This window comes from Corvus cornix, chromosome 3 (assembly GCF_000738735.6).
Source record: "Corvus cornix cornix isolate S_Up_H32 chromosome 3, ASM73873v5, whole genome shotgun sequence".
Classification (NCBI taxonomy): Eukaryota; Metazoa; Chordata; class Aves; order Passeriformes; family Corvidae; genus Corvus; species Corvus cornix.
The window spans coordinates 77,671,039-77,695,604 of record NC_047056.1 but is presented as its reverse complement, the minus strand read 5'-3'; the positions used below and the strand labels follow the sequence as shown (position 1 = coordinate 77,695,604).

The window sequence follows — 24,566 nt, the reverse complement described above, 5'->3', positions numbered from 1 at the left end:
TTCGGTGGAAAGTGATGGGAGCTTCTGGCAGGGGTGGCAGAACAGGCAAAAGGAGGGGATAAAGGAGGACAGTCACGTGGCGAAAGAGCTCTAATGCAACAGATTAAATATGACATTAGAACCAATCTACCCCCCCCACAATGTCCTCTTATTGAACACCACAGCCATTCAAAAACTGGAAGATTTTAAATGTCTCTGATTAGAAGCCCTATTTCTAATAAAATCCTCTTCCATAATGCAGGGCAGGAGAAGGGTATTCTTCCAGTTTAACAGAAAGTAACTGAATACAGTTAATTTTCTGTATCATATACTGTCATTCTGTAACTGAAGTTTCAAATGCACAGCTTTCATTTGGAATGTAGCACATCCAAAAGTTAGTACCAATTAAAGGTATTTCTTTTAAATGCAATAAAATTATTATAAATGATCTTAAAGTCCAACTGTAAGAAAATATGAAAAATGAACCATAAACCTACTTTGGTGGTTTCAGGTCTCTGTGAATTAGAGCCTTTGGCTTCATACTGTGGAGATATGCCACTCCTTGGGAACACTGTAAACACCAACTCATGGCATGTGCAGCAGTATAATGAGGCAGAGGTTCAGCACCATGCAGCACTGCAAAACAAAGGCACAAACTAAAAAGAACTTTATTGCATATTACAACAGATACAATGGAGTTAACAAAATACCAGTCAGAAAAGCTCTGTGGAATCTAAGTAATTACCAACACCTCATTACTGCAAGTAAAAATATCCTTCTACAGACTGTTAAAATAACAGAAATGTCAAAATATTTCCCTTTTTTTTAGAATACTTTCCATAATCTTTTGTGTTAAATTTCAATATGAAAAGTGTTGCTTGTTCTCAGCTATCCCTGGTAAAGTCTGTGTTAAACAAATGCTCAAGGAATTTACAAATTAAGGAAGAATGTTTTCAGATGTTCCACTGGAAAACCTTAAATTACTTGTATAAAATATAAGAAACTGGTATCAAGAACAAACCAATGGATTGAAAAGAGATTTTAAAAAGCACACTTCTTTCTCCTTAAAATTATTTTAAGAATTTCAAAGAACCACATAATTGTTGGAAGAGACCGCTGGAAGTCTACCAAGCAGGTCAAGGAGGCCACCTCCAGCTGGTTGCCCTGGGCTGTGTTCAGGTGGCTTCTGAATAGCTCCAAGAATGGAGACGTATTTATGAAACAACCTGTAGTTTAGACTATGTTTGCCCTAATACTAGCACTTTAACTCCAGGAAGTTGAAATGATACTCACCATTGTACAGAGAACCTCCTTCAGCATACTCCATAACAAGACACACCTTTCGGGAGAAGGGGACAAAAAACAGGTATATTTTCAATGCAGAGGCAGATAACAGCTGAAAGGGAAGTTCCTTGAGAGCAACTACAATGCCTCCATACCTAAGCTAATGGAAAATATATCAGTCAGTTTGAAATGTATGTATTTACATGTAAGAAAAATGAGTTTTACACTTAGTTCTCATTGTAAGTTAGAAAATAAAAGAATGACCTCCCTCCTCTTCCTCAGTCTTAAAAAGCAAATACTGTCTTCAAACTGCAGTTCACTGTCCTTTACTTTTTTCCTTTAGTGGCTTACAAAAAAAAATTCATTAAATACCATGTCAAAAGAATTTCACCAGTACTAAAAAAGAAAAGGGATGCAGCATTATTTTAAGCAATTAAGCCCATACAAGCTAAGGATACATCTGTCCTGTCACAGTACTCTCTTTTCTGCTTAGAGAATTTGTGGGACTGTTTGCAGCTGTGGCAGAAAGCAAGCAAATCCTGAAAACTGCATGTAAGAAAATAGGAACTGATTTACAAGCTATAATCATGTGTTGCTAATGCATTTACTTTTTGTATTGCTGATTTGCAATTAATAGGACTGTAGATATGAATGTAAATACATATGTAATATACCAAATGGCGATTTGACAAACTCAAGTATAACTGATGTTTAGAAATAGCTTTGGGGTGTTCTTAAAATAATTTATTTTTCATAGCAGAAGAAAGAAGAAACAAATACCTGAATATATCAACCAACCTACATATCTGTGTATTTCCTTATTATGGCTAAAACATAAAAAAAAATATAATAGGTACATTTTTAATATAAAATATATATTCTGTTCATTGATGCTTGCATAGGTTAAGCTAGTCACCTTTTGTCATACTGACATAAGCTATAACTTACTGGATTTAGACAGGCTCCATATAACTTGACAATATTGGGATGGTTTACTCGTGACAGTTGTCGAAGCTGCAACAAAAATCACACAGTTTCAAACCATGGGAAGAAAAGGCTTTATTTTCATAGCGATAAATAATACACCACACAACAGCAAGTACAATTTTCTACATCTGCATAACCCCAGATGGTGATTTTAGGAATTACAAAACTAATGTCCCTCTTTGCATTTTATTGTATGTAATCAGGTTTGTGTCAAACTGCAACTGTGTTTTAAAAGAAAGTTTGAAGAAATTACATTTAAAGAAAGTATTTTTTCCAGACTGTAGTAAAGTCACTCAAATCACAAGCACTGTGCAACTATGACCTCTACAGATTTGGTGCTCTTCCTAGAGCCTTCAGTTTTGGACTATATAAAAATTGTCTGAGTAAATAAAAAAAAAATTAGGATCATACTGGCTGTTTTCACAACATAGAAGATACATGTCCTAAAATCCCCAAGCCCACAATCCTATAAAATAATTTAATATTAGAATGACATAGTTCCAATAACCTATTACTGTTTGTACTCACAATTGCACTATTTTGCATTGGGTTTTTCTACCAGTACAGAGTAGAAGCAAGCAGAAAAGGAATATTTTTCTCTTTACACAGACTTCTGAAGTAGTTTATGCTGTCTATGGAGCAAACACTATTTTTTCTATACACTTCAGAAGATCTAAAAAATCAGAATGAAGTATTTCAACTGATGCTTGCACTGTGCAGGGTTTCCTGAATAGCAGTAATTACTGAAGCATTTCTGGGATTACCTACTCAGATCTCTTTTGAACACAAAAATCCCAAGAGATCAATCAGATCTACTCAGTGTTAAACTAGACTCAGATTATTAACCTTAAAAACTTCCCATGGTAATGAACAACATATAAATATTTACAGAGGCCTATTACAAACATGCTGTTTTCAGCCCTTTAGTGTTTTACATTTCGCTAGAGTTAGTTCTAAATTTAAGAGTTTTGTTTTGAACATATTTTGTATATCTTGAACATCCTCAATTATAACTGAATAAATACTAAGCACCATGTCACAATATATGTCATTTAAATTAAACATTTGATTCTAGAAAATATTATGTATCTTGGGAAGTTTATCAGTGTATCTGAACTACTCGACATTTTTGAAGAAGTAGACATTGAATGAAAACAGTGATTGCCTTTAAGGTAGCAATGTACTTATATAAAAGAAAAAAAATAATCAAGTTATTAGAACTGCTGAAAAAACTCAGAAACAGTTTCAAATATCAACCTGTTTGTACTGGAGAACCTATGCTGTAGCCCCTGGAAGTGTTAATCAGCTCCAAGGCTTTGGTGGGTATTCCAGCTGCACCCTTACTTTAGACTGGGACAGAATCTAAGAACTGTTATTTCCCCAGTTGTGTGCCCTCCTCTCTCCCACACTCTTGCCTTTCAGTTTTTATGAGAAGCAAACTTAAGGAGCTGCAGTGTGCTTCAACAGGTTTCCTGTTCTGCAAGACAAGGGTCCAGGCCTGAACTGGGTACCACAGGCAGCATTTATCTTGTGATAAAGACATAGCTTTTAGTACACTAAATGCACCCATGAATTTCAGGAAACAAGCTCTACCAAACCCCATATTTTCCATCAAACTTACTGTACCTCTACAATGAAAGCTTTTCTTTCAGATTCACTTTCTATCTGTTTAATGGCTACATCTTTAGCTCGCCATTTTGCCTTGCAGACCACACCAAAGGCTCCTCTTCCAACAACCTAGAACAAAATACAAAACACTAGAGTTAAAACTTGAAATGGTTTCATTTGCTGTGCAGGACTTCATAAACAGAAAAGAAATTTAATTTAGAAAACTGTAGATACAGGCTTGAGTTTTGCAGTAGGAATCGAATACTATGCCATTAAAGCACAACTGGTCTTAGCAAAGCTTACTCAAGAGACCATTTACAGAAGAATTGGAAAACACACATACGAAACATTTTATTAGTAATGTGCAGTAATAGTATTTCAGAAAAGTATAATCTCAGTTATTTAGAACAAGCTTTGCTCAGAAGAAAATCAGAAGAATGAGAGCAATTTTTTTTTTAGGTTTCATCTGTGAAATTATATCTATCTGCTGTATTTGTTTATTCCGTCTAAGAACAGGAATTAAAACTTCTGAATTTTAAACGCATACACAAACAATTGCACAGGACCATGATGAAATTGGGATGAGATGTTCAGTGTCCTCAGAGTCTGCCATAAGATACCCACGTAAGATGCACAGAACATTCCCCATTCTGCTCCGTTAAAGAACGGGACCTGTTGATTGTAACCTCCTCCCCCAGGCAAAGCGCAGGGCCTTGACTCTTGTCCTGATGTAACACACGCTAACTATTTTCTTGCATTCCACAGTGAGGTTGGAAACACCAAGCCATGAATGATAGCTGAGCAGCCGACAAGAATAGTACATATAAACAAATTGGAAACAATGAGTCACTGGAAGATATAAAAGTCCCAAACTAGTCTTCCTTGTTATTTCCTTTTCTGTCTCAGACCACGTTTTGAAGAAAATTGCCCGTTTTCTTGGGGTTGGCCCACCCTCCACCTTCTACTGCCACAAGAGTTGTCCATTACAAAGCCTCTACCCACCTTGCTCAGCATATGACCAGACCTACAGAATAAGAAAAATCTCATCAGTTGGTGTGCGCCGTAAGTCTGCATTTTGCAGAAATGGTAATTAGTGAGCACATAAAAATCCACCATGCAAGCACCTGGGAAATACTAAGGACAGTTAATGAGAGAAGGATGCCACAGAGCAGCTTGTGCAGGATGAAGTGTATTGGCAGTAGCAATACAGTTCCAGATCTGCTGCTCCCCTACACTGTGAAGGAATCCAAACACGGTTATCACAGTGAGTGGGAAGAACTCTCCCTTCCACTTAGGGAGAAGGAGGTGGACATATAATGAATTCTCCTAGGTGGATACAATTGGCCTTATGGTGCAAGCCTCTGTGAGACACATTTTAGAAGGTTCCTTTTCTTAATATACCTTTTCTCATAGTCCTTCACAGTTTTTGACTACAACTCTGTTACGTTTAATCCAGTGACGGAAACAAAAAGAGCTATTTGAAAATAGTGCATGTATGTCAGTTAAAAGATTGGTCACAAAATTTAATGAAGTAATTAGATTTTTTTTTTTTTTTACTTAGCCTAAATCACTTACAACAGTTTGTGATGGGTCAGGCTTACTTTTTTTCTGGCTAGTCATAGCTTTCCTTGCTGAAAAGACTTGCCCATATGTACAAATACACTGTATGTATTATTACGTACATGATTTTAATATTATGATTATGCAATATATACTACATATATTTTTATATAGTAAATACATTTATTTAACAAAAACATAACAAAACCAGAAAGCCCACATATCTGTTGCATTTGACTTCACATGGTCAAATTCAGCTCGTAAGTCAATATAAATGCATACTGATCCTCCACAGATAAATCCATGACTATTTGCAAGTTTTATCCTGAGAACTGGTACATATATTTCCAGTTTTTATACTAAAGAAATCATTATTTTTCAATGTTGTTGAATTTTTTAACAATGTTTCTATTAAATGAAGAAACTAAAAGAAACAAGTACACTGCCCAATGTAATTTGCCATGAATGTCACAATATTTGGGTTTTAGTTGAAAAGTGGAATAAATTCCAAGAGTCAGATGCACTTTAAGAACTCCCACTGATGACTGGAAAAAAATAATAATAAAAAATAAAATCAGTGTCAAGCACCAAGAGGAAGAGTTAACCAGGCAATCTAAACCTAATCACATAACAAAAAGCTGTGAGACCATCAGGTATGTAAATTTTATTGTTGCTGAAAATAGTTTGATAAATGATTATGCAGTCAAGGTTTCATAACAATTTATCAGTGACTTGGTGCCTGCTTAGGCAGAGGGCTGAACTTGAGAAGGGACATGAATGCAGTGAATATTTACCTAGGATACAAGGAAAACAGAAGAGCCGATCCTCCATTAAAGCAGCTCAGGCTTTTGAATAGCACATGAAAGGAGCAACCATCAGAAACAATGATGGATCTGATACAAATTGAAGTTTACCATATGTGAAAACTCAGTATGTTTTTCCTACTTAATCTGGAAAATGTACCTTACTCACAGCAAAAACACCTTTATAATCGACAGAATGCAGCTTGTGGTGGAGTCCATTTACATATAATTTTCTTCACTTAAACTTCTTTGAAGGAGTTAAGTCTTAGATTTTGTCAAAACAGTTTAAACACTATGGAGTTTCCTTCAGCACCGTGCGCTGGAACTAAGTAACTTAATAGCAGAGGAGGGAGGCACTGCCTGAACTTTAGTTTCTTCATGCTCATTCCTTCTTGTCCCCTGCTGTTGGTGCCACACCATATGTTTGGGCAATAGTGCATATTCGGAATTATATGAAGCACGGTAATGGAATTATTGACACAACAAATCAATAAACAGCAGTTGATCTGTAGCACTGTGTATGTTTGGAAAATAATCTAAAAATAAACACATTCTTTTGGTAAAAGATTTTGTTCCTCTAAATATCTTCTAGGAGAAAAAAGGAAAATATAGGGCAGATGAGACATTTAGAAATAGAGTAAGAACAAGAAGAGAATTTCTCACAGAAGAGAATTAAGTTTGTCAAAAACCACTCGGTACATGACACAAAAACATTTTAAACTGGCAGTAATACTTAAAAGAGATTTAAAGATTGAAAAGTGTATTAAAATGTATTATTCTACGTATAAAATTCATACCAGTAAAAAGTTACATTCTACTGTGTGACAAAGTGACATGGTGAAGGACAGTGCCACTTGCATGTTTTCCAGATAGTGTATTTAGAGTCTTATTTAAAGAATATGAACCATACAAGAGCCCTGGAACAAGCATTACCTCTGTCTCTGTGTACAAATAGTATCAAATGCTGTACATAAACAAAGATACATGATACTGACTTGTAAGTATGTAGACTATACTGACTGGTAAGTTATGTAGACTAGAAATCATGCAGGAAATAGAGACTGCAGATATGTTAAGACCTTAAGGATGTATTTTGTCCTAAGGGATGTAACCAGTAATTTCCCCTCTTCCAGTAAAACAAGAAAAATGCATCTGTTTATTCAGATGCACCATAATCCCCTAACAAATGTCAAAACTTTGGAAGAATTAATTTCAACTTTGCTCTAACTGCACAGGTTTTCTATTAACTCAAAACCAAAAAAATGCTAAGTTTTTCTCTCTATCCATACAGTTTCCATGTAAGGTAGTTCTACATGCTGGATACCTAGTGCTTTTCTTTCTAAAAAAAACTTGCTGGATATATGACAGCAATAAAATATAATAGCTCCCTGGTCAGCAGACGTAGTATTCTTTGGAGAACTGACTTCATAATTTGCAGTATCTACTGCATGACATGCTTGTTTACAATTTCAGGAAACAAGACAAGCAGTTACAAAAATCCAACAACAGAAACCATACAAAATCCGTGCTTCCAAAGCGACAGCAGGCTTTAAATTATCTTTAATATCTATGTCACTTTGTTTACTGGTATATTTGCAAATGAGATGATATGCACGCAAACTGAACTTCTGGATCTCTCAAGCTCCACTACACAAGAGAGTGGAAAAAAAAGAAATGTTCTAGAATGCTTTGTAAAACACACAAAAAAAATCACATTTTAAAATTCAGTTGCTTCTACTCTCTCTGTCTACCAGAGCTCCAGGAGTATCACTAAGGTATACTAATATTTTCAGGTTTTCACATATCTGCCCTTATGACATATGGAGCATAAATTAAAAAAAAAAAAAAAAAAAGGGCCAAAGGAAGCCATGAACAACAGTGTACAGCTTCTGAAAATAAATGCCTACACTTTCTATCATTCATTCAAATAGCCTCAAATTCCAGCTTTGGTTCTTCTGTGTGTGCTATGCTTTATTAAGTAGGTTGAAGCAAATCGGCCCCGTGCCACAGATGACTGTGGCCAATACCCTGGCAGCACTTTGAGGAAGGAGTTTGGATGTATCTGCCAATTCTTACAGCTATGTTCTTTGACTGGTTAAGTTTATTTGTACTAGTGTCAGCCCAGCTCTAAATGTTGCTTTTCCTTTTCCTTTCTGGGATTCATACAGCAATGAAGAAACCTCCAAATCCTCTCCACTCCCCCACCCCCAAAACCCCTACTAATTTTAAGTAAACTAAGTAATTTAGTTTAGATTTGGTTTCTAAGTCTCAACTTAAAAGTTATGCAAAACACCACAGGAAGAAATATTTCTTCCTGAAAGAAACTGCTTATTAAAATCAACTTAGATTCTTAATAAATATAGGCAAGTTCTGCTTGACACAAACTCATACAGTTGGTCCCTACCGAGGGTTTCCTCTGTTAGAGCTGTATAACTGTACAGTTTTCATTCAGTGACTTGTCTACCTGAATTTAGTTCTAAGAACTAATTCTCTTTTCAGCTTCTTTAGAACATGTTTATGAAGAATCAAAGTATCATCTTATATGTTCCTGAAATTATAGAATCAAAGAATGATTTGGGTTGGAAGGTACCTTAAAGATCATCTAAGTTCCAACCCCCCTGCCGTGGGCAGGGACACCTTCCACTAGATCAGATTACTCAGAGCCCCATCCAGCCTGGTCTTGAAAACTGTGTTTCCAGAAATTCTTCCTTTGCTCTGAACCAACCCTCTCTGCATTTTGATAGCTCGAGTCATCCCAAGAAATGCACGCATCTCAAAGATAACAGTTTATCAAGTTATACTTTCATTCTGGCTTATCACAACTAATTACAAGCTGAAAAGCTTTTACACACTGATAGGGTTTTATACATCTGTCTCAAGAACAGAACTCATATCAGCAATTAAAAAATACCAGCAATATAAAAACATTAACAGAACAACTGTCTGATGCTCCAGTATGAATCAATTTGTTCTGTTAGAGCAGCCCAGAGAGTGCATTATTGTTTTAGAAACAAAATGTTGGGTAATGAGGCACTCAGGGTGCAGGACTCCAACAAGAGTTGGGCTTTCTGGGCTGGCACTGTCTAAAATTACTGGTCTTTGGGAAAAAACCAAACCAAAAAACCAAACAAATACTCTGCAGCCAGTAAAATACTGCTGCAGTCCACTGGGTGGAACAAATAAGGGACACGTGAAACTCTCTCTGTTGTTTTAGTTTTTTTCTTAGGGAAAAGCATTAGACATAGAATTCTATTATTATCTCATAAATATGGCTCTTGCTTTCATCACAGAACAGGAAGGTCTGTGAGGTTTCTTTCCCATGTGTTCTTTATGAGACTGAAGTATGAGTCGATTTAACAGGACACAAACAGATTCACTGAATATATCTGCATGTGTAGAAATTAGTATAAAGTGTCACATTAACAGTTTAACTAGCTTATTAGCCATGTTCTAACTCACTGCACAGTAAATTTCATCCACATGGAATTGGTGTTGCATAACTTCTGCTATAAATCCACACCCCAGCTGACACTTCATCTATTTTCTTATGTAGATGAATGAAGACAATCTTCCATTGGTGTAACTAAACTAAATTTAAGTAGTTATTTGAATTAATTCAGAAATGTATTAAGAGCAAAATCAGAGAAAATACTGGCATATGTTTTCACCACATACTTATTTTTTGCCTTTGTTTTGGAACACCCAGCTTTGCACCTTGAAGTCTTACTGAAAAAGGCTACGAAATTCAACTGACTTCAAATGGATTTCTAACTACCACCCTTGGTTCTTGAGAAGCAATCCTTCTGTACTCATGTCAGATACCCAAAAATGCTGTTCAGATCTCAAATCACATCTGGTTCTTGTCCAAATTTCTTCCAATTTTCCAGATTGGTATCCTACAATTGGAGATGATCCCCCAGGACACAGAAACACTGGAGGTAGTAACAGTTCCATGTTCAACAGCAGCTTACACAAACCTGCTTTACCTTGTAATGGACATAATCAGTCACTGCATCTCACTAACTTTTTAAAAGTTACCTATACAAAGGGGAGCAAAACCCAGTTGCCTTGCTGTATTGCTCATTCTCTTGCCTCTGAACTGCTTTGTTCCAGAATTGGAAGGAATACATGTAGTTCCCAGCACACTACTCAGTTAATGAAATTGGTCAACTGTTTCAAAAATATCTAAGATAGGTGGACGTACCATAAACTGCATCTCCTTAGTTGCTGGGACCATAAGTAAATTTTCTAAAATATACATTCATAAAGCTTACCTCTTCATCTCAAAGACAACATTACCCTAATTCTCTTAGAATTAACTACTGTTGCCCTCATAGATTGCTGAAAATAAACTTCACTGTGAACTGCAATATACTAGTAGAGCATTAAACAACACTTTTCAAATAATTTAAATTCAAATTTCAGACCATCCAAAAGTAACTTGCAACTACGCAATATGGCATTAGTTTTTTAACCTGGCTACATCAGGCAGTGATGGGGCAGGGCCACAGTGTACATGACCAGACACGTACCTTTGGCTGTGCAATCCAAGGATACACCCATCCTGTGATGAAGAGGTCTATGTTTTGGTCATGTATGGGACTGTTACCCAGTTACATGATGGAGGAAAGCCTGTGGAATTTTCAGGAAAGACTGGCAGAGAATAGGCTGCCAGAACAGTTAAAAACCAAAGTCTGTTGTTTAGATGTGGAAGCTCCTCTGGGAAGAAACGACAGTAGTGTTTAGGCTAGATTTAAATATGAGATTTTAAAATAAGGCTATTAGGCTTTTTATTGTTAACTTGAGTTATATAATTTGTTCAGTTTCTAATGATTTCTCTATCTCATACCTAAAAAATTAAAAAAGGCCATTTTCACAATTGAAAACTTGCATAGTAAAATAGAAAACATTTCTGTTGAACACAAGTTTTATGTTGTTTCTCCCCTTCTAGTTTTGAAGATGGTCCTGCTGTGTCACATCAATTTTGATTTGACTCCAACTCTTTCATAATAATTGCCTCTATATTTTACTTCATTTTAAGCACTTGAAATAACAAAAAGGCAGCCTGAAGCTGGAGACGTGTTTGACTGGTGGGGAGTAACACTACACTACAGTTAGTCATGTGCATGGTATCTTAAGCAAAATATGGTATATTCTTGTTTTTATCCAGCAGAGTTCAGGCAAACCTAAATGAAAGTGCACTTAGAGATCCCACATTTATTAGCAAGGTCTCTGGGCCTGCAAGTATTCCAGAACTTCAATATCTATTAATAAACCAGTGGCAGAGTGGGACTGCTATCTGCGGACAAGACAGCCTTGATAATACAACAGCAAAGCTATGATTATAAAAGCATTTGAGTTTCCAGTGTAGACCTCTTAACACTCCATTTTGAAACATTTGAAGCTTGCCAAGCATAAATATGACCATTTTGAGATATTACAGCCACTTAAAATCCTTGAAAACTTCTGAGCCTAAAGTAAGAGCACAGAAAATAGTCAGTAAGGATGTGTTTTGACTACAAAGTTGACTATTTGTGCTGAAATTGCATCATGAGTAAGAGATCAACACCCACAGCTGAGAGAAGCAAGGTCTAAGTATGATCCATCTGTTTCATTCTAAAGTAGGTCTTTTTTCTTCCTCTGTGCAATGACATTTAGACTGTGTTCAGCACTAGGGTATCCCCATTGCCTATAAGAACTTCTGCTAGGACAGGTACACTCAAAATGCTATGCCAGCTGTCACTGGATTTTTTTCATGGAGACCACACTTTATCAGAGTTCTGCTTATAACCATGAGTTTTGTTATCTCTAACAAAGATACTGCGTTAAGAATAATGCAACAACTGCATTCAACAAATTTTTACTTAGGCATAATCTCCAGATACATTTTTGTGCTGATACTCCTGTTTCTGTGAGTGCCAGGCGCATGCATGGAACACAGACAAGCTCTGAGCACTAAACCTTAGAATGCTGAACTCTAGTTACACCAATTACACACTGTGCAGCTCCACACTTCCTATATGTAAACCAGCAATATAATCCTTGCTAACAACCTCCCCACGGGTGTTGTGAGTATTAAAGAATTGTACAGCACTTTATTCATTCAAAGGACTATGTCTAACACAGCAGATGTGCTACTCACTTCTATGAGCCATCACTGGGCATCTTTACACGATAGGTAAGTTCTTACCCACTTGAACTTTCTTTGTTGGGTGAGAAACTCCATTTTTCCCAAAACATGTGATTCGACACCTGGCTATTAGTAAATGTTGCAAAAACAACAAAAATACCTTCACTTCAGAACAGTTCAATGCATAAAAGGACGCAGAACAACTAGATTTACAGAAACAAAAATCTTCTTGATTGCCAAATTCATAGAAAGAGATAAAAGCAATCTCTCGAAAGATACGGTCTTCTGAAAATTTCCTGTGCCTGCTATGGCGAAAACCAAAGTTACCACAATACTACCTGAATACACCAGAAAGTGCCCTGGTGCTCCATGGAAATATCGTAGATTTTAAGGTCTGTGAACTCTCCCCAGAAGGCCCAAGCCCAGCAGGATAATGACGAACAAACCAGTATTAGCAAACTACGCTAAAAACTTGAACACAGGTTGTCCTACCTATAAAAGCTACCACACAAAACTAACTCCACTTCCACACAAACTTTTTAAGAAAAAGAGAGTAATTATTAATGAAAAAGAAAGATGTTAATCTACAAACAAAAGCACAGAGACTGTTTCAGGAGTCTTGGATGCATATTAGGTCCAGACTCTACAAGTTTGCTTCATCAAATTCATTACAGATCCTCATGAAACAACTTCATTTCTGTAGAGAACTTAGCAGGGGAGGAAGGAAAAAACTCAACAGCAACAATATTTTTGTGCAATTCTGAGAGTTAACCAACACTGTAGTATATAGATACTACTGAGCCCATTATTAAAGCACTCAAGCTATCTTAGATCACACCCACCCTACTTTCACAGGAAGCCCGGAGAGATGAAAGGTACACCTGAAATAATTTTACTATGCGATTTTCACAGAAGAACTTCCTTCCAACTTTGTTATACAATAACTGAATGTCACTTCCTGGGTAACATGCACAGGTCACAAATTAAATGTTACACATCCATAAGTGCAACATCACTAGCCTACGTCAGGAAAAAAAGAAAACTGTTTATCCTTACAGCTCATAGAGCTGTAAATTTAGCAAATCATTAATACTGGTGCGATCATTATATATGCAATGGCTCAGTTTGGTGGCAAAAGGTGAAAGCAGGGGCAGAGAGAACCAGAGATCTGAAAGAAACATCAGAATTAACAGTTTCCTCTTGTGACAACGCCTGACAACTATGTTTGCCACCCATACTAAAGTGGGTGGTAAAATGGGCGGCGAAACTTTAACATCCCGAATAAATCTATCCCGTTTAAATAAAACTCCACAGTAAAGCATCCAGCAGCAGGGCCGGCAGAAGTAAGCCGGCACCTCCGCTCCCCAGCTAGACGACCTTTGTTCGCTGGTGCCAGCCGCTGCAGCATCCACGGGGGCACAGAACCCCCGGCCAGGTACACTGGGGGGGGTCCCGGCATCTCGGCGCACCCAGGAAGCGTCCGCGGTCCCTTCCGCAGCGGGGGGACGGCGCCGGGGAGGGGAACCCCAGGGGCGCTCGGGGTCAGGGCGGCGGGAGCCACGCTGACCGCTCCTGGGGAGCAAGGGGGTGCGGGGGATGGCGGGACCCGCACTCACCTCTTCCACCTCGATCTCTTTGTAGTCGATTTCTTCGAAGTTGAGGACCGGGGGGGTTTCAATCATTTCAGCGGAGGCGGCAGCGGACATGCCTCCTCTTTCACCGCAGGGAGGAGAGGGGGCTGGGGCTACGCGAGCGTCCGGCACCAGGCAGCCGAGGGCCGGAGCCGGGGCTACGCCGGGCTCGGCGGCGGTTCCTGGCGCAGGTCGGGGCGGGCCTGGCCGAGGCGCCGCCGGGGCCGCATTCGCGGCGGCCGCGGGCCTCACTGGCGGCGGGCACAGGCCCCGGCGCCGCCGCTGCGCATCCCGCGCCCTCCCGCACCCCCGCGGGGCGCCGCGCCGACTCCCCTAGGCCGCGGCCTCTGCACAGCTCGGGACCGCCTCGGCTGCGCGTCCCCGGGCGAGAGAAGGCGGCGCCCCCGGGGCCGCAGCCGGGCTTCTCCGCCAGCCCCAGCGGCGGCAGCGGGCGAGGGGGCCGCGGCGGGGGTGGAGGAGCCGCTCAGAGCCGCGCCGCGGCCGCCGCCGCTGACATCAGAGCCGCTTCCTGCTGCCCCGGCCGAGGAGGGAGGGACGCAGGGAGAGAGTAAGGGAGGGAGGGAGCGCCGGGCGGGGGCGGGCAAGGAAGCGCCGGCAGCAGCGGCCTCTCGGGCGGCCACGGCGGGGCCACGGCCTGGCGGCGGCCCCGCCCCCACCCCGCCCCGCCGCCCGCCGCCGCCAGGGGGAGCAGCCGCGGCCCCGCGCCGGCGCCGCTTCCTGTTCCTGCCGCCAGCCGGGAGCCGCCGGCGCGGGAGCGGCGCGGGAGCGGCGGCAGCCCGGCCCTGGGGCGGGAGCCACGCTGCCGGTGGGGCCGCGGGGCTCAGCTGCGGCTGGAGGGGCAGAGTCTGGCGGGGCTCCCCGGGTTCTGGGCGGCTGCCGGGCACGGCCTCACTCTGAGGGGGGCCGCGTGTTGCCGCCATACGAGTGTGGGGGCGCAGGCGTTTTCCCTCTGTGTGTGTGTGTATATATATATATATATATATATGTATGTATGTATGTATATGTGTATGCATATGCACGCACATGCCTTTTCCCTGTATATATGCATATATTTCTCCAGGGCAGGAGGTATTGTATGGGGTCTTGGGACGAGGGCAGCCCTTGTGCTCTTCAGCGGCACTTTCTCAGGGGAAAGCTGTGTGTAGGAGGGTGGCTGTGGAGTGGAGGGTAATGGAGCAGTTGATGTAACACATAGTAATAGAGAGGTAGGATTTGAGAATGAAATTAAGCGCTCCCTCTCCAAGGGAGTCTTGACCCACTCTTTCCCTGGGCTAGCTCCTGCTCCTGCTTCTGCTTTTGGCTGGAGCACCTACCCCATCAATGTTTTGGTGGTAAATGTCTCAGGCTGACACTTTAAGGCAGTCCACGGTGTGAAATCGGTGCTGGGATGAGTGAATAGAGCTGCTGTGTTCCACTGAAACAGCTGTGCTTCATTTTGATATGTTTAGCCTTGGGGCTATATATAAAAAGTTATGTTATTGTACAATACTATTAATAGTATGTAATTTTAGTAGATCTAGTAAGCTTTCCTAGATGTTCCTCTGCTAGCATGCTAGTGAATGTCTGTACCTCAGAAGGAAGTCTCATAAATGTAGATATATCTGGTTTACAGAGCTAGCCTGACAAAGTCGCATAAACAATTAACTAGGAAAGAAAATACCAAGGATGAATATGGGCAGTGACCTAATCTCATGGTGGCTCAGCTGTTGTTAAAAAAGCCAAAGTGAAAGTACCTCTGTCAGAGCTGCTGCACTTTGTGACAGGTTGCCATTATGGGTTCGTTCCCCTCTTGCATTTTTCTGTCAGCTTTTGTAATTTGTCCAGGATTTTCAAATGTACAATAATCCAGAAATCCTAGCCAAGCAGTCACAGTACATGTTGACTCTGTTGAGTTCAAGATGAAACTCGTATGCAGAGCCGGTTGGGTTGGTGGAATTATATCGCCCAAACAATCTGTGTGTGCGTGGGGAGCAGACTCATATCCTGAATGTGCTGAGTTTTTGTTGCTTTTTGATTTTCTGATACAGTTTGGTCTAGAAAGATCTAAAGAGTCTTCTGTTAGACAGGGGAAGTTTCCTGGTATTACAAAATCTGGCTAATATCTGCTTCATCCAGCAGTGGGGTTATCCTGAGCCCCTACTTTCTTAGGTTGTTTATATGTTTGGATGTTCATACTGACCCTGGCATCCCCTTATACCCAGAGAAGCATTTGTTCTCATTTTCTCAAAAGCCACTATTAGTGCACACCTTGGTAATGCTGTGACACAGTCCTAAAGTATTGTGTTTATACCTGGACCTCACAACTTCTTAAAGGGAAGTGTATCAGTTGTGTAAGCAGCTGCTACTGTCTCAGCTGCTGAGTGTGCAATATACTGATTATTGGAAGATGAAGAATATGGATTTCTGAGGTTTTGAGAAAACTGCAAGTCCAATGAAAACCAGACTCCTTTCAGTCTGTTTCATACTTCTTCATACTGGTTCATACTGGCTTCATAGTGCTGGATAAATTGCTTTAGTTCTCTAAACACTTGTAGATCAAGGCAAGTAACACATAAAGTCAACTGAAGTCAAGGAAAAGGCGTGAATGAAAAGAAAGGGAGGTGTGAAAATCTATCACTGATGGTCTTGATACCTAGTTGCAATCATGAGCATGGTCTCAGGCCAAAAGCTTAAAATTTTGTTTCTTTTAAGGACACATATGCATTGGGGAAGGTGAACTACATCAGTACTTTTTAGAAAGATGGCCAAGTGGGCGGTTTTACTTTAGGGGGTGGCAGTTGGTGATCTCTGGTAAATGTAACTGAATATTTGGCTTTTTATGTTTCCCAGACCTCTCGAGGATATGTATCAAGCAAATGGCAGTTGCAGTCTTCTATTTTTCAGTGGAGAGATTTTTCTGTTACCTTTGTTATATTTTGTTGATGAGTATTAAGACAGCAGAGGAGAGCATTCCAATTATAGTTGCTTGTAAGGTTCATTTCCTTTCAGAAATTGATGTAGAAATATGTATCTCAAAAATAATGAGCTCTTTCTTTGTGAAGGCAGAGTCATCATCATTATCAAAATGTCACTGCTGTGAAGATCAGGAGGGGTTTTAAGGATGTGATAATTTTGATATTACTTTTTTTTTTTCTTCTTTCCTGACTGACACAGTCTTAATTAGCTATGATTAGCTATGTTATGGACTGGGTATTGGTTGTACAGCCCCAAAATGCTTATTCAACAAATATGGGAGAAAAAGGAAAATAAAAGCTGCACCTGCTGTGTTTGTCTTGAAGGAAAGCTGCTCTTGGGTTTAGAAGAAAAACCTAGAACCTGGGAAGCCCACATTCAGGGTCTCAGTCGCCTCGCTCTATCACTGGAAAGCAGTTACACTGCTAAGAAGGTGATCACTTAAAAGACTGTTGTAAACATCTGGGTACCATGGCCAGAGTGTGCAAAACCACTCAAACCTGAGACAGCTGCTGCGGAGCTCTTTGTCACACCTGTCCTAGGGCGCAGAGCTCTGTTTTTTCAAAGAGACAGCAGTAAGTCTGATGCAAAATACAGACAAAGTCTACCTGGACAGCTTAACAGACCTGAGACTTAGCCCTAATAAGACGCGCTGGCCGTGGAGGGGGTGGAAAGAGCGGTGCGTCCGTCCCGATCGCATCCCGCTGGAGCCGCTCCGGGGCGTGCTGTGCGAACGTGCTCAGACACACTCTGACACACCGTAGTAGGTGGATACTCACAAACACACACACACACACACAGAGCCTGACAGCTTCTGCAGCGTCGCCGAGGACAGAGAGGCGGGAGAGGTCCTTTGTATGGAGTTCCGAGGGGTTTCTTCAGGTCCCCGCCCTAAGGGATCCAAGAACAAAGAACACTGAGCGGTCCGGGGTTTTATCTGGATCGGCACCGAGGGCCTGTCCTTTGGGGGCCAGGGGGTGGAGAGGGCATGGGGTAACAGGACAGTGACCAGTGGAAAAGGCGAGGGGTGGAACAAGGGACCTGGGAACCAGTGGGGTATCACGGAAAGGAGAGCTATCTAGAACATGGATTTAAAAGGGGTAAAGAGGGGGTGATCTTAGACCTCTGAGCCTGCCCACCAGCGGACCTCCACTGTTTTGGGGCTCTGTGGCTTCTTGGTCATTCCTGCAGTGGATTCAACCACTGCAACACTAATATCTGCATATCGTAATGAAAATTTATCTAACATATACAGAATTTTACAGCTTAGAATTTGGACACATTTTCATGAATACAGACAAAGGCACAGATATATTATCCTGGCTACTCTTTGTCCAGCTCCTTTAAAATTACTCTGCAGTTGTAGGAGTTTTTTAAGAGGAGTGAACCAGCATTATTTCCCACTAACTTAATTTAGAAAAAAGCTAAGTGATTTCTTCTTTTCAACAACCTTGTGCTGTTTTTTCAGTATATGCAATTTTTTTTTAAGTTGGTTAAAATGTCTCACTTTAAGCGATTGAAGATTGATTCTAGAAAACAGTGGTGGAACATGTTGGATGGTACCTACAACTGGAATGCCTACAACAAAAAAGGTTCCCTTCTAGATTAAGCACAGGAATATGTTTCTGCCAAGTCTGACTCTATTTTGTCCTTGTTAAATATTGTCCTGTAAATATGAAGTTATGTCATTTCAGTTTGTGGGAACCCACTGTGATTAAAGATCTTGATTCCACCTTTAGAACTGATTGTGAGTCATCAGCCTGTGTATTGGAAAGTGTCTGGATGTGTGCTATTCATAGGGAACCTGCAGGAATTAAAAGGAGTGGAATTAGCCTGGTGTTGGGGTTTTAGTTTAGTCTTAGGTTTTCCCGTTAAAGGAATTTTCTCCCATATGCATGTTGCTAGGGGACAAATAGCTGTACTTAAGAAAGACAAAAAGGGGAGTGGGGCGGGCCTGGCTACTCCTTTGTCTACACCTGGGTGTGGGGTGAGTTCGCTCTGAGCGTCCGGAGAGAGAAGCTGCAGAGAAAGGAGCTGCTGCTTCTTTCTTTTTGGCCGTTCTTTCTTCCTGCTGGAAACAACGCCGGGACCCCAAAAGCCGCTTTCCCTGCCCTGCTGGAGACCGAGCTGTGGCTGCCCTGCCCCGCTGCTGCTTCGAGCTTTCGCTGCGCTGTAGCCCTGCTCGCCCTGCCTGCCTGGGCCTCCATGGGGTTCTCCCATCTGGATACATCTCGCCTGCCACCCAGGATTTGCGTCCGTCCCTGCCGTTCCAGCCTGCCGTTCTAGCCTGCCGCTCTAGCCTGCCGTTCCAGCCTGCTGTTCCTGAGAGTCCGGGATCGGCTGCCCAGGGGTTTGTGAAGCCTTTGTTCCATCCCTTCCCGGGATCCCGGGGCACCGGTGCCGTGTGTTTCCCGAGCTCGCTCCGGAGCGCCCCCTGCAGCCGCGGGGAACCATCGCACCTGCCCTGCTCACCGGGAGCCGCCAGCGCCCCTGCCGGCTGCGAGCGGAACTGCACCAGAGGGGAAAGGGCCTGACAGCCGAGAAGGCTGGGACTGAGTTTGTGATTGCTGTTAACTGCCAGAGTTGTTGTTGTTTTGTTTGACTGGTTATATACATATATATATATATATATATATATATATATATATAGTAAAGAACTGTTATTCCTATTTCCCACATCTTCGCCTAAAGGCCCTTGATTTCAAAATATAATAACTTGGAGGGAAAAGGGGTTATATCTGCCACTTCAAGGGGGGCCTCTGCCTTCCTTAGCAGACACCTGTCTTTCAAAACCGAGACACCTGGATAACTGTGTGACAGGAATTTGTGGATGAACTATCTTGTGCGTTGCCTTCCAAGTGTGAGGCTAGAGCAGGTTTGTGGTGACAGTAGTATAGAGAACACTGTGGAACACACGTGCCCTACAAATTCATGTCCCAGCTGGGAGAGACATGGGAGGAGCCTGCTGCTTGTTTCAGTGCAGGTACAGTGAAAATATGAGGACAAATCACTGTGATGATACTGAAAGATTTCTGTTTCTCAGCATGGCCAAGTTGTTGCTTAATGCACTCTTCTCATGCAACTCCTTTGGCTTGTACATTAATATTTCCCAAGAGCAGGTTGCAATATTGTGTGTGTTAGATTCCACTTTGAATCTCAATAATTTCTTCAATTCTGTCTTGTATTAGTGGTTTTCAAAGTCTTGGAAAACAGTGCAAGGGTGTCTTCTGCCAAATACACTGAGATAGCAGCCTCAGCATGCTTCATGTACTTTTATTGCTTCTTTCACTTTCTGGGAAGACTTCCACGCAGTATGTAAAGTCTTCTAAATAGCTATTAATTCCTTCAGTGGTGGTATACTTTATTATTTGTGATCAAATGCATGTATTAAAAAAAAAACCCTAAAAAACCTTTGCAAAATAAATGCATGTGCTGCTTTGCTAAATACCAAACTCAGTTGTATGCAAGGAATTGTATTCACTTTGGTAAAAGGAAAAGTTCTATTGTATGAGTATTACAGAAACTCAAATGATCACAATTTTTTCTGAACCTTATTTTACTTCCTAATCTGAGGCATGTTAGATCTCCCAGACTTTTTTAGCAGTCTAAACCACCAAGAGAGCCAGGAAAGACAAGTAATGCAGCCACTGTGCAGTATGGGCAAAGTAAAGGTGGGAGACTATCTAGATTCAGTCCTGAAACCAAACAAACACATTTTCTGTTTCAGCTATCAGCAGCTGGACTTGGCTAAAGTGGCCAGGGGGAAGAAGATAGTAACAAATTTACCATGTGGAAGAGTGAGATAGATGGCTGTAGACTGGCTGATCTTGAACTGAGAGGTCTGAAAAATATGGTACATGAAATTGCTGATAGAAGATGTGTTAGAGAAAGGCATAAATGTAGGTAGCTATGAAGTAGCAAAGGTATTTTTGAAAGGTGCAAAACCAGATCCAGACATCTAAGTGTCTTTTGGTCTGCTCTCAGTAGGCTTTAAAATAAAACGCGACAGAGAGAATAATAAAGAGCGTGGAGGTAAATGGAATGAAATGTCACATCTTTTTAATCAAAGGTAGATTATCTCAGATTAACAAAAGATCAATTTTGATAAATTCAGTGATATTTTTAGGCAAGGGGAATGGGTAGAACTATTCTATCTTGAATGTATTTGATATATTGTCTTGTGGGAAATCGTTAATTAAGCAGGACATGATAAGAATCATTAAAAGAACTGAAAGTGGGTAAGGAGAGTAGGGGAGTAGTTAGGAGACAGTAGAGACTATCAAAAGGGAAGTATTGGAATGAAGTTTCTAATAGATTTTTTTTTTTCAAGATTGAATTTTGAGAGGAAGCTTCTTAGTAATTTCATTAATGGTGTTGATAAGAAAATTAAGAATGTGACAGTGATTCTGAAGACACAAGTTTAGACAGCATAGTTAATGGAGAGAAAGATAAGAATATCAAATGGGAAAAATTAGACAACTCCAAGGATAAGAGAAATAAAGTGGCTAGTATTTAAAATATTAGAGTGCAAGTTCATGAATTAATTTGAGAACTCATAACATCTTGTTATCCTGTAAAAGACTTATGAGGAAGTGTGGTGGCTGGTGAGCCAGTACAAGGGACAAAAAGAATCCACTTTTTGGACAGTCCCTAGTACCAAAAGATCCTCCCCGGGTTAGGGTGAACAGAAGACACTTCCCCCAGGATGCTTTGCTTTGGTACGTTAATGTACCCCAGTTCTGCTTCCCTACTTGGCCGTTGACCTCCCCGCCCTTTGTTACCTTATATGTCCCTGCCCTAGAAGGTTCTCCACTCCCTGTTCCCCCATTGGCCCTTGCCCCATTGCCACTCCCTCAGAGCTCCCTATTGGCTCCCATCCCCTAGTCCCGCCTCTGTACCGGCCCCGTGCCCTCAGATCATTGCTGCTCCCGTACTTAAACCTGGACCCTCCATTGTTCTTTGTCTTTGTCCCTGGACGCCTTCACAGTGTGGCTGCAATAAATCTTGTCCGTGGAACCCCATACGAAGACCCTTCCTGGCTCTTTGTTGTCAACCCACTTACTGGAGCTATCCATGCGTGTGTGAGTGTGTGATGGTACTGCCGAGCAGCTTCGCCTTGGAGATGCTTTTAGGAAGGTCGCGGCACTTCGTGCTCCGGCACCGACAAGCTGCAAAGCGCCTGGCTAGCGACAAGGAAGAGGTGAAGAAGATTACAACTTGCATGTTTTAACTGGTTTTAGGAGAACTGTGAGTCTTGTAGGTAATGCATCTAGAAAATGTGCAAGCTTATATATGCCGCATGATACATCCATTAAAGCTATAAAAGTTTATGCAGACCTCATCTGAAAGGCTCCACTCTGTTGGTACCTGCTTTCCAAGAAAAATGAATTGCCTAACTAGTTGCAGAGAAGAGCTACAAATATGGTCAAGATAAGAGAGGGTTTACCACAGAAGGAAATATAAAACAACTTGGCATGTTTAGTCTTGTGAAACAGAGAGGATATATGTTGCCCCTGTTTAAAGAGATTGGAAAGATAAAGATATTGTGGAGGTAAACAGTATTGATGGAAAATGATATTCATGTAAAAGGAAACTTCTTTTTGCACAAGAACCCTGTTAATGCATGCAGATTGGAGAGCTGTAAATATTCCTTGCAAATGGGGAAAGTCACTTCACTGGATGGTCCTGATAAGTGAAATCATTTATTTGTCGTAACTATCTGTGAAAGCAGAGTATTGCATTCATTGCCTAAGGCGGTATCTTCTAATCATATGTTGACCAAAAATGTGCTATTAAAAGTGTAAATAATGTAACAAATTCTTTTAATGGTATTTCTTTACCTGAGTATAGATTGAAATGAACTGTATGTTTAAGATTAAGTAAAAATTGCATTGGATTCTGTGAGTTAAGGCTGTGTTCTAAAGAAGGAAGTGAAATTGGGAGGTAGGAGAAATTTTTGGTATTTTATTTCTTGGAGAAGTAATATCATTATCTTTCATATTTTAAAGCTTCTAACTCTTGAATCAGAGCAAGTGAAGGGAATTGTTGCAGGTATGGTTTTTAAACAATATTGGGTAAAGGAAGTTGACAGCCTTGTATGTTTTATGCAAGACACACAAGTGGGTGGAGTATCACAAAGCACAGGAACAGCAGACTGGAAATAAGAGGGGAAACTGTTCATGACCTTCATCACATAATGAGGATAAAGACTAATGTAGTCTGAGAACATGTACACTAAGGCTCCTGTGTATGAGGAACTTACCTTCAATGTTTTTCTTCTAGAAGATCTATTCTGCTATTTAAATGAGAAACAGGAATTGATGCTCTGTGTGCTTACCTTCTGCTTTCATACGAGCTAGAACTGACAGAAACAAGGAACATACAGAGCTCTCAGTCAAATGAAGAACTTGCCTATGAGGAAAGTCTGAAGCAGTTAGTTCTTTTCTCCCTGAGAAGGCTCAAGAGAAAATCTCTAGTACTAGTATTCTAATACTTAAAAGTTTCTCCAGAGAGGATGGAGTCTCTCTCTTCATAGAGAAGAAAAGGTGCAGTGAGAACTAGTTGTGCCAGGAGAGGTTTCATCTTGATAAAAGAGAGAATTTTTTTACAGGGAATAATCATTGACTAGAACAACATATCCAGGTTTATGGTGAAGTTCCCTTCACTGGAGGTTTTCAAGACACTACTGGACAAGGTGCTAGATAATCTCATCTAGCCTCCCTTTCCCACAGAAGGTTGGACCAGATGATCTGTAAAGGTGCCTTCCAACCTCGGCTGTACTATGTTCCTAGGAAATATGCTAGGAGGCTGGAAATATCTCACAGAAGGCACCCTGATTCTTGTGTGGTTTGCAATAACCAGTGGCATGAGTGTGAAATGTGGACCTGCAGCTCCAGCCTGGCTGGGTGCACAGGCATGTCCTCTGTGTGGCTCTGCCTTCTGGTTGCTTGTGGATGTGTTTGGAAAACAGCCTCCGAATGCACATAGAGAACCCAAAGATGCCACCAGATAATCATATTTCTATTTGATATGTGAATGATATGTGTGCTGAAAGTCAGTGCTCTGTAATGTAAAATAAAAATCACAAAGATCTGGTTCTTTTAAAGAGGTACTTGTTAACGTGCTTTGCTATGCACCATTAGGATGGTATTTCTTTCTAGAAGGTATCTTAAAAAAATGATCAGTCAAAATCATCTGTAATCAAGACAACACATTTTTATCAGTGGAAGAATAAAGCAAATAAAATTATAGGAGAAGGAAATAAACTGTTTATATCATTGTATCACTTGTTTGGTAATGAAATATGGACATTGTCTTCTGTTTTATGCATGATGGCTCCCAATTAAATGAGATCATATAGAGGCAAAAGTCACAGTAAATCAGGAACTGATGAATCACCAAAATTTTTCATGTTTCCTCTAGCAGTTTCCAGTCCTGTTTCATAAAGGCAGCCTTCTTCAGGCCATAACTGTAGCTGTTGCTTCAACAGATCAATGTAATAGATGTGATGGGCCAGTTAACTTGTTGAGGCCTAACTTTTGGCATCATCTCAGCATTTCATTGTGTAATTCATTTACCTTGATGAGACCTGGAGGTGTGTGCCCTCTTGGG

At 40.9% G+C, this 24,566-nt stretch overlaps 1 protein-coding gene and 1 long non-coding RNA gene across 12 annotated transcripts in view; one reads left to right on the top strand and one right to left on the bottom strand.

Annotated features, from left to right (window-relative positions):
* MAP3K7 (mitogen-activated protein kinase kinase kinase 7) overlaps positions 1–14,211 on the bottom strand; it is a 46,763-nt gene extending 32,552 nt beyond the window's left edge. For 3 of the 8 annotated variants that reach the window (XM_039568010.1, XM_039568011.1, XM_039568013.1), the window contains exons 1-5: positions 13,968–14,211; positions 3,877–3,987; positions 2,212–2,277; positions 1,273–1,318; positions 477–615 (exon numbers count right to left, since the gene is read on the bottom strand). In XM_039568010.1, coding sequence (XP_039423944.1) covers positions 477–615; positions 1,273–1,318; positions 2,212–2,277; positions 3,877–3,987; positions 13,968–14,057 — 452 coding nt within the window. In that variant the 5' untranslated portion in view covers positions 14,058–14,211. Of the gene's footprint in view, positions 1–476; positions 616–1,272; positions 1,319–2,211; positions 2,278–3,876; positions 3,988–4,860; positions 4,883–13,967 lie in introns of all 8 variants that reach the window. The other 5 variants (XM_039568015.1, XM_039568016.1, XM_039568012.1 and 2 more) reach the window with 4 other exon arrangements.
* LOC104692195 overlaps positions 13,523–24,566 on the top strand; it is a 76,990-nt gene continuing 65,946 nt past the window's right edge. The window contains exon 1 of one of the 4 annotated variants that reach the window (XR_005604034.1): positions 13,523–13,786. This is a non-coding gene — a long non-coding RNA (uncharacterized LOC104692195). The remainder of the gene's footprint in view (positions 13,787–24,566) is intronic. The other 3 variants (XR_005604037.1, XR_005604036.1, XR_005604033.1) reach the window with 3 other exon arrangements.